Genomic DNA, 10,077 nt, shown 5'->3' on the forward strand with positions numbered 1-10,077 from the left:
ACCTGAGGTGTCAGGTCTGTTCTACCAAACGAATCTGCACTCAGCCTTTACTCACCTTTTTGTTTTTGTCTTTTATCCATGTTTCTTTTCTTCCTCTGCCTTCTTCATTGTCCCTCTCTGTTTTCCTCTCTTTCCCTCATATTAGGTGTTGTGCACTCACTCCTGAAGGTTTCAGGTGATCTGAAAATGCAAGGGAATATTTATCAGGACTGCAAAGACAACATGAACATGGCCCCACCCATCAGAACAAGACCAAGGTTCCCCCTCAGTCAGTGTCTCCCATCAGGAGGCTTCCATAAGCTTCTTATCTTCATCTCTCAGAGGGCAGACAGAATGAAAACCACAATCACAGAAAACTAATCAAACTGATCACATGGAACACAACCTTGTCTAACTCATGAAACTATGAGGCATGCCCGTGTAGGGCCACCCAAGACAGATGGGTCATGCTGGAGATTTCTGACAAAATGTGGTCCACTGAAGAAAGGGAATGGGAAACCTCTTCAGTATTATTGCCTTGAGAACCCCATGAACAGCATGAGAAGGCAAAAAGATAGGACACTGAAAGATGAACTTCCTAGGTCAGTAGGGGCCCAATATGCTACTGGAGAAGAGTGCAGAAATAATTCTATAAAGAATGAAGAGACAGAGACAAAGTGAAAACAACGCCCAGCTGTGGATGTGATTGGTGATGGAAGTAAAGTCTGATGCTGTAAAGAACAATATTGAGTAGGAACCTGGAATGTTAGATCTATGAATCAAGATAAATTGAAAGTGGTCAAAAGGAGATGGCAGCAGTGAACATCCACATTTTAGGAATCAATGAACTAAAATGGACTGAAGTGGGTGAATTTAACTCAGATGACCATTGTATCTACTATTTTGAGCAAGAATCTTTTAGAAGGAATGGAGTAGCCCTCATAGTCAACAAGAGTCAGAAATGAATTACTTGGGTCCAATCTCAAAGATGACAGAATGAACTCTTCGTTTCCAAGGCAAACCATGTGATATCACAGTAATCCAAGTCTATGCCCCAGCCAGAAATGCTGAAGAAGATGCATTTGAATAGTTCTATGAAAACCTACAGGACCTTCTAGAATGAACACCCAAAAAAGAAGTCCTTTTCATCACAGGAGACGGGAATGCAAAAGTAGGAATTCAAGAGATACATGGAGTGACTGGCAAATTTGGCCTTGGACTACACAATGAAGCAGGGCAAAGGCTAACAGGGTTTTGCCAAGAGAATGCACTGGTCATAGCAAACATCATCTTCCAACAACACAAGAGAAGACTCTACGCATGGACATCAACAATTGGTCAATACCGAAATCAGATTGATTATATTCTCTCGGTATATAGATAGTTGTGAACCATGAAACCAGATGTGTAAGGGTTCTAATGTATGGAGGTGGGGGTGGAGAGGAGAGAATTGGGTAGAGGGAAACTGGGAGGAGAGGGAGGACCAGGCTTAGGTGGTTGGGAAAACTATTGTCATCCGTAAGAAGTTGTGTTGAAAATACAATGGCTTTGATTAGAAATGGGGTAACTGTACCAAAAAGCGTTGTAGTGAGAAGGAAAAAAGAGGAATGAGTGTTTCTCTTTTCCTTTCCTGAGAACAAAGAAGATAAAACAGTAGCAGGCCTCAACATTCCTAGCTTTTTTTTCACTTTAACTGTTTCTAACCCTGTATGTCTGTAACTAAGGTTGCTTTTCTGCCCCAAATTCATTAGGAGCTACAATTCACATGTTTCCTTTGACTCTATGCTAAATACATCCCCTACTTGCTGTTTACCCTTACAACATCCTTCCCCTTGTAGTTCCATATCAGAAAGAAGGCCACAGAGCTACCGAACTGCCAGACTCAATTACTGGGTTATTGACACTAGTTTATGACTATCTTTGAAATAATGCATGAGGAGGAAATCAAGATCCTATCACCTTTGTTGCTCATCACTGACTCCTGACTGTGAGCCCTTGCCTTACGTAAGCCCCTACACTCCTCATCGAAGAAAGCAATGGCAACTCACTCCAGTACTCTTGCCTGGAAAATCCCATGGGCGGAGGAGCCTAGTAGACTGCAGTCCATGGGTTCACGAAGAGTCAGACACAACTGAAGTGACTTAGCAGCAGCACACTCCTCATGGAGTGGGAGTGGGAGGGCACAGTACTTGAGGCATGAGCCTACTGTGTTCCCCTCTCCATTGGCTGAGAGTAAAAGCCGCCTTTCTATTTCCTCTAAATTCTGTCCGTATTTTTCATTCGGCTTCTGTGGACAGAGAAGGCCAAATTTTGGCCGGCGACAAGAGTATGCTTTGGGGTTCGAGTCAGTAATACTCACTGAAGAGGATAAACAGGAAAATCTTGAAAACTCCTTGCCAGAGAGCGTGGAAGCTGGTTGGCCAGTCATAATCCTGTGTTCCTAATTCCTCCAGTCTGATCACTAGTTAGTCTATTCCACCCCAGCCTGCGTGTGTCTGTCCCTGGCAAAGCCATGTGGCTTTATCTGGTGGTCCTTGTCGTCCTGTACTACCTCCTGCGCTGGTACCGGGAGAGGCAGGTGGTGAGCCACCTCGAGGACAAATTCGTCTTCATCACGGGCTGTGACTCAGGCTTTGGGAATCTCCTGGCCAGGCAGCTGGACCAGAGAGGCTTGAGGGTCCTGGCTGCGTGTCTGACAGAGCAGGGGGCCGAGCAGCTGAGGAACCAGACATCAGACAGGCTGCAGACGGTGATCCTGGACATCACCCAGACTGAGAATGTCACTGCAACCACCAATTGGGTCAAGGAGCGTGTAGGGGACAGAGGTAACACCCAGATTTCTTGTTTGTTTACTTCTCTCTGTGTGAGGGCACTGGTTGTCAGCTCCCTGGGGAAGATTCCAAGGCATTTTCCTGGATTTGAAGTCCCACCTGTCTTCACCTCACCCAGCTGACCAGCGGAACCTCCTCCACTCCCCACACCCACCACCTGACCTTGAGGATCTGCAGTTTGGGGAGAGATTTCCCTGATGAGACTGTGTTCTTGCAGACTACCCGTCTGGTGTCCCCTCCTTTCTCAGCAGAAGGTCTGGGTTTCTTGCTGCTGAGTGAGCAGGGTGATCACGGTGGACTTTCTGGAGGAGGAGTGAGGAGGAGTCTGGCTGAAAAAGTGCTTGAGGTGGGGGAGGGGGGCGTGGTTGAGGGGCTGGAGCCCAGGACTGGAACTGGGCTGTGGTCTCAGCTGTTGATCATGTTCTTGCTGGCTACCCATTGCAGTACCTTTTGGGTTTAAATGTCACCCGTTTGGGGGGATGACACTGTGCTCTCAAGACTTGTCAGAAAAAGTCAGAAATCTACTATGGGGTCACTTCCGCTCTCTCTGTCTCTTTTTTCAGTTTTTCTTCTTCTGCATTTTCTTTTTATTACAATCGTCCCAAGTTTTGAAAGGGAAGAAAAGAACTTTAATTTCTCTTATCTTACTACACGATCATTGTGGAAACTCAGGAAAGTGTAGGGATTAAGACCAAACACTCTGAAACAAGTTCCTCCCCCCAAAATAAGTAATGTTAACATTTTGAGGTACATAGTCTTCTGTTTTCATGTGTTAGTATCTTTTTCTTTCCTCTGAATAAGTATATGTAGATTTAGAACATTTCAAAAATTTCTTCAAAAACATCATAGGTTATGATTGAGAAAATACTATACTTTTAAATAGCATTACTTATGAAAAAGTACTTTATGGTATGATACATAATCATTTCCTACCTTTTATTCACCATAAATGATAACTCAATAAACGTCTTTTTACCCAAGTCCCTACACTATAACCATGTATATCGATTATGTCTCTGATAGCAAACGGTTGAAGAATATTCTTCCTACAAGGTAGCCGTGTTTCTGAGCAGAGGAGGAACTCAGCTCTCTGTGGATATTTCTGGCAGTCCTACCCCAGCAACCCTGAATGCCTGCTCTTGCTGCCCTGAGGCTTCTGGTTACTGTGTTTACCCTAAATAAAACCTTGAGATTGTCTCCATTCGTCCCACCCTCTCCTTCCCCACTGTGTTCACAAGTCTGTCCTCTATGTCCCTGTCTCCACTGCTGCCCTGCTAATGGGCTCATCAGTACCAATATAAATTACCGTATGTCAAGTGGGAAGCCAGTGGAAATTTGCTGTATGATGCAGGGAGCTCAGATCAGGTGCTTGGTGACCACCTAGAGGGAGGGGATAGGATGGCAGGTGGGAGGGAGCTTCAAGAGGAAGGGAACTTTTGTATACCCATGGCTGATTCACACTGAAGTATCGCAGAACCAGCACAATATTAACCTTCAATTAAAGAAATTATCTTTCAATGAAAACTTAGGAAAAAAAAGAGCAAAAAAAGAAATCCTTAGGATTGTGCCTTTGATTCCCGCAGCGTAGTTTCCTTCAAGCTGGTGAATCTTTCCCGAGGAGATGGGCTAGAGTGATCTCTTATATGAGTGGGAGGACAGGTAGGGTTTTCTAGGGTAGAGGGTGAACTCTGTGTTCTGTGGGTGATGGTAAAGAGAGGGAGCCCAGCCTCCCCTCCAAATACCCCATGTAATCCCCCAGATTCCTACAGAGACATGACTCAGTATTGATGGGGGTGTTTCAAGCCCAGGCTCTAGAGGTCAATACTAGGCCTATCCACAATTTCCCTCCAAACCAGGATTCAAGTCTTATTTATCCACACAATCTGCATCCATACTATACTCATATTTGTTTTTGTCTTTTATCCAATGTCTCTTTTTTGTCTCTCTTGCCCTCACTCTCTCGCTGTCTCTCTCTGTTTCCCTCTCTTTCCCTTATATTAGCTGTTAACCACTCAGTCCTGGGGGGTCAGAAAATCTGAGCAGCTAGGGAATATTTATCATGTCTGCAAAGAGAACAGGGACTGTGAAAGACACAACTTCACCCTCTGAGTTAGAGACTGTAGACACACAAGTTTTCCTCAAGCTCAATACTTCCCTTCATCAGCTCTGGGGTGCTAGTTCCTTGTCACCAGGCAGTAGGCGGGGTGTGAAGACTGAGTCAAGAGGGAGCACACCTTCTGTCCTCCCACTGCTCACAGGGTCTGGACTCTCCAAACCCCCAGGAGCATGTTGGTCTCTGCTCCCACCCCTCTCCTAAAGTCCTTCCGGGTTGGAGGGTGAATGGTACCATGGCCCAGTCCTCTCTCCTGGGCCCAGCACACTGTTGTCCTTTTGTCCTCACTCTTCCCAGGTCTCTGGGGTCTGGTGAATAATGCTGGCATTTGCACACCCACGGCACCCAACGAGTGGCTGACCAAACAGGACTTTGTGAAGGTTCTGGATGTGAACCTGTTGGGGGTGATTGACGTGACGCTGAGTCTGCTGTCCCTGGTGCGGAAGGCGAGGGGCCGTGTGGTCAACGTCTCCAGTGTCTTGGGCCGGGTGTCTCTCAGTCCTGCAGGCTACTGCATATCCAAGTACGGTGTGGAGGCCTTCTCAGACTCTCTCAGGTAATGGCCTGGGGTGGATGCCCTTCTGTTTTGCTTCTGTGCTCTGAGCCAGAAGCTGGGGGATGGGTGTTGGCAGGGAGTGGGGCGGAGGTTCTGCAGAGATTTTCATACATCACATATCTAATGGCTCTTCCTTCCAGGTCCCTCTCCCTTACTCTGTGTATGTCTTTCACTGGGAAGCACCTTCCTATGTTTCGCACACCCAGTTGTTCCTTGACCTGTAGAGTTTGATTCAACTTATCCTGCCTTACAGGAGGGCCCACGGTCAGAAATTATTGGAGGCACAATAATGGATAGATTTGCCTGTGCAGGCCTTCCACGTGCTCAGCTGCTGTGGTATTTAGGCTCTCGGAGCCGTGGTGGGAAGTGTACTCCTTGAAGCAATTAGTTAAGGAAGCCACCTAGTCAAATCAGTGGTAGAGACTACTGGCTGAGGAGAGAGGGTGGCTCTGATGTGTAGAAGCTCTGTTCACAGGCAGGTGGATACTCCTTAGAGGACAGAGGGGATACTGGGGTGGGAGAGGGGAGACAGGAGGCGTGCACTATGGAAAGACACAAAGTGCAATGTGGTGCTTTTTGGGGGGAGAGGAACAGGAGGAGGCGGGATTTCAGTGATGCTCTGCAGCACAGTTGGTAGGATGTAGAGCTGATGGGCATGTGGTGTTAAATAACTGGGGAAATGGTCAAACTTGGTAGAGAAGCACTAACATCACCATGAGATTCTCTCCCTGGCTTCTGCATCTCACAACTTCTGAGAGCTCCCAGCCCATCTCACCCACTCCTGTACTGGTCCCTGACTGTTCTTTCATGCTCTACTTGAACAACCTCTCAATTCCTTACCCTTTGTCTTGTCCACAGAAGGGAGCTCTCCTACTTCGGAGTGAAGGTGGCTATGATTGAGCCTGGTTACTTTGTTACCAATATGACCCAAGATGAGGGTTTTATTGGATACCTCCAGGCATTGTGGAATTGGGCCAGCCCAGAGCTGAAAGAACTCTATGGAGAAAACTTCCCTGCTGACTGTGAGTGAGCTGTGGTCCTTGGGGAGAGAAACCAACTCTTGTCTGGAAGCCTGGGTCCATCATTAATGCCTTGTCTAGTCTCAGGTCCACCCTCCAGGCTCTGAGTCCCCCCACACTATGGGGACATGAGCTCATCTCCAGGGTCCCGTGTGGTCAACTGATGACAGAAGGAAAGGATCCAGGCTTGGCAGACCAGAAGACCAGTTTCTCTTACAATATTCTTTTATTTGGGAAAGTAACTGAAGTCATAGAGTGATGCCACCCATGGAATCATGGCAAGCTGGTGTTAGAACCACCTTGTTTCAGATGCCTCAATTTCTTATTTCTAGTGTTTTTAGAGATCTTCGGATTATGTAGTATATCTACAGGATGAGCTCTAGAGTAGGCTTACTTAGTGTGGATAGAAATATGGGGGTGTTTGGACACTTTTCAGTGAAATCAATTGATTTAATATGGAGGATGATTTGGGGAGAAAAAGGAATTTTTAGAAACTTTGAAGTTGATCTGGAATTGGGAGGGTTGGAAAATGAGAATAACTTAGATGGTGTCTCCTTCTGGACAGTCTTGAAGACATTGAGTTTACTGAAACCACGGTGGACTCAGAATCTGTCCTTGGTGACCGACTGCATGGAGCACGCCCTGACTGCCTGCCACCCCCGCACCCGATATTCAGCTGGCTGGGATGCCAAGTTCATCTACCTCCCCATGAGCTACCTGCCCAGCTTCCTGGTGGATCTCATAGTGTACTGCTATTACCCTCAGCCTGCTAAGGCCCTGTAACCCAAGACTGGGGTGCATGATAGGGGATAGTTGGGTGCTGGATGGAGATAGGGTGTATGGGGGAGGGAAATAGAGTGGACAGGAGGCTTCTCATATCCCCAGGACACCCATCTCACCTTGCTTGCCACCTCCACCCCAGGCTTCTCTTGGGACATTGCTTAGGATTCAGAGGTATTACGAAGAAAGACACAGGTTTTGTGGCTGAGGATCTTGAGTCAGGAGTTCAGTCTCCCTTTTGTTCCTTGTGCCTTATGACCCACATCCAGCTGTGCAAAGCCATATTTTGGGGAGGGTATGAGTCACTGGGGGTTCCAGTCCCCCTTGCTTTGCCTGTGTCCACCTCTTCACAGTATCTTTGCTATATCCAGTCTCCTTCTTCCCCAGGATAGAAATGGGCAGGGGAGATAAAGGCCTTCTGGTAAATGCCTGAAGGTATCTGTTGACAGTGGAAGGTGACCAAGCCTGACCCATCAGCCTAGTGCCAACTCAGTAAACCTCGGCCAGAATAGGATCCTGAAGAGGAAATAAAGGCAAGAATTTCCATTGATTATCTTTTTCCTCAAAATTATAGTAGAACATTTCAACTACTCGAATGCATGCCAGAGCTTCATGCTTAATCTGAAGACTCCTGATTTTCAATTTATTATTTATACACACACATACATAGCCAGTCTCACAAAACCAACTAATATCAAATAAAGCATCATTGATTCACTTTATGCCTTGGGCGTATGTGTTCAGGAAGTTTGGACTCATCCCCAGGACTCCTCTCCAGAATGTAGAGAGCTTGTGAGGTTACTAGGCCCTGGTCATCCTGCTGGTCCTACAAGTGGTGGGGGCAGGGCTTCACTGAGATGGGTTCCATGGGCAACTGTGTGGACTGTCACTCAAGGGCCCTATCTCAGACAAAACAGAATAGCAAATGCATTGAAAACAAAGTGCAGTGGATAATAACCTGCAGGTGGCAGGGGTTTAAACCCTGGTCCCTGATGATTCCACATGCCACAGAGCAACTAAGCTCATGTGCCACCACTACTGAGTATGGGTTCCTAGAGCCCTTGAGCCACAAATACAGAGCCCGTGTGCTATAAGTACTGATGCCCGTGGGCCTGGAGCCTGTGCTCCACAAGGGAAACCACAGCAATGAGAAGCCCATGCACCTCACCAACAAGTAGCCCCTGCTCCCTGCAACCAGAGAAAACCCATGGAAAGCAAGAAAGATCTAGATCAGCAAGAAAAACAAGTGCAATGCACACCATCCTGAGCCCTCAGCCTGGACATTCAGAGATCCCCAATCCTCCCCTTCCGGAATGCCTTCCCTGGGGGCAGAGCCAGGTCTGGTCTGATGGACATGAGCAGCGGCTGGAACCCGTGCCAGAGTCCACACAGCACCCACCAGGCAGTCTTCCTCTTCCTCCCCTTGGCCGTCCTGGTGGTTTTGGAGATAAGGTTCAGTGACTCCCCACCACGAATATCATCTCTTCCCAGAATCAGACACTTAGGACCTGAAGGCAGGCTTTGTCTGTCCATTCTGGAAGCTCACTCCAATAGGGGGACAGCAGACAGGTGGGGCTGCAAACAAGGTTGCACAATTAGCCCTCACTCGTGGCCCCTTCCAGCCCCTTTTGTTACCTAAGCCTCTCTCTCTTCGGAGGACTCATCCTGGGTGGAGATGAGTGGATGGGTGTGGAATGCCCTGTGTCTTGACTGCGGTCCTCTTGAGACTGGGAGAGTGCCACCAGGGGATGACGGCCCTGCTCCCGAGCGTGTAGGCTTGACAGCTGCTGACTTGGAATGTGGCCACCCTGCAGCACCCAGGACAAGGATGCAGAGATTTTTGTCAGTGAGTCTCCCTGAAAGATTTCTAGTTCTGGGCCTTGCAACTCCCAGGTGAGTGAGAGTCACCCCAGCCTCCTGTCTCTTCCTGCTCTCTTCCCACCTCCCTGTGGTTGTTCCCAGCCTGAAGCTCCTGAGACCCCCACAACCACCGTATTACTTTCAGGATTCACGAAAGGAAAGCTGATCGTGTGGGGGCTGGGATGTGTCTGGTGCATGGCCCCTTGGGAATTTATGGTTGAAGAAATTCGTGTTCACTGAGAAAAAAATCTCCTGTTTCTTTCAAGTAATAAAGTCATGACTCTACCCCTTAGTAGGGTTTGTGTTTGTCTAAGATTTTCATGGCTCCCTGGCTTCCTGCCAGTTTCCAGGGCACATCGTTCATCCTTAATTGTCTCTGCATTACTATTACCAATTCCCACCTGAGGGACAAAAATTTCAGAAAGACAGTCTGCCCCTTGCAGGTAGCTGCTGCTTCTAAGTCACTTCAGTCGTGTCCAACTCTGTGAGACCCCATAGACGGCAGCCCATCAGGTCCCCCCTCCCTGGGATTCTCCAGGCAAGAACACTGGAGTGGGTTGCCATTTCCTTCTCCAATGCATAAAAGTGAAATGTGAAAGTGAATTCATTCAGTTGTGCCTGACTCTTAGCGACCCCATGGACCACAGCCTACCAGGCCCCTCCGGCCATGGGATTTTCCAGGCAAGAGTACTAGAGTGGGGTGCCATTGGCTTCAGTTCAGTTCAGTTTAGTTGCTCAGTCGTGTCTGACTCTTTGCGACCCCATGAATCGCAGCACGTCAGGCCTCCCTGTCCATCACCAACTCTCTTCACTCAAACTCATGTCCGTAGAGTCGGTGATGCCATCCAGCCATCTCATCCTCTGTCGTCCCCTTCTCCTCCTGCCCCCAACCCCTCCCAGAATCAGAGTCTTTTCCAATGAGTCAACTCTTCACATGAG

At 47.9% G+C, this 10,077-nt stretch overlaps 1 protein-coding gene across 1 annotated transcript; it reads left to right on the forward strand.

The window, feature by feature from the left end:
- Positions 1-597: 597 nt before the first annotated feature.
- LOC133247678 (retinol dehydrogenase 16-like) lies at positions 598-9,854 on the forward strand. The gene is made up of 4 exons (XM_061416772.1): positions 598-2,804; positions 5,221-5,479; positions 6,338-6,501; positions 7,064-9,854. Exons 1-4 carry the CDS (start codon positions 2,492-2,494, stop codon positions 7,279-7,281), a joined length of 954 nt encoding a protein of 317 aa, XP_061272756.1. The 5' UTR covers positions 598-2,491; the 3' UTR covers positions 7,282-9,854.
- Positions 9,855-10,077: the final 223 nt, after the last annotated feature.

The sequence above is a fragment of the Bos javanicus genome, chromosome 5, assembly GCF_032452875.1.
Source record: "Bos javanicus breed banteng chromosome 5, ARS-OSU_banteng_1.0, whole genome shotgun sequence".
Taxonomy (NCBI): Eukaryota; Metazoa; Chordata; class Mammalia; order Artiodactyla; family Bovidae; genus Bos; species Bos javanicus.

Bases quoted from the DNA above. Each gene is read 5' to 3' on its own strand.
- LOC133247678 (XM_061416772.1), top strand. From the start codon at position 2,492: ATGTGGCTTTATCTGGTGGTCCTTGTCGTCCTGTACTACCTCCTGCGC. The intron at 2,805-5,220 runs GTAACACCCAGA...CACTCTTCCCAG, and splicing joins GGAGCGTGTAGGGGACAGAG to GTCTCTGGGGTCTGGTGAAT. The intron at 5,480-6,337 runs GTAATGGCCTGG...TCTTGTCCACAG, and splicing joins GCCTTCTCAGACTCTCTCAG to AAGGGAGCTCTCCTACTTCG.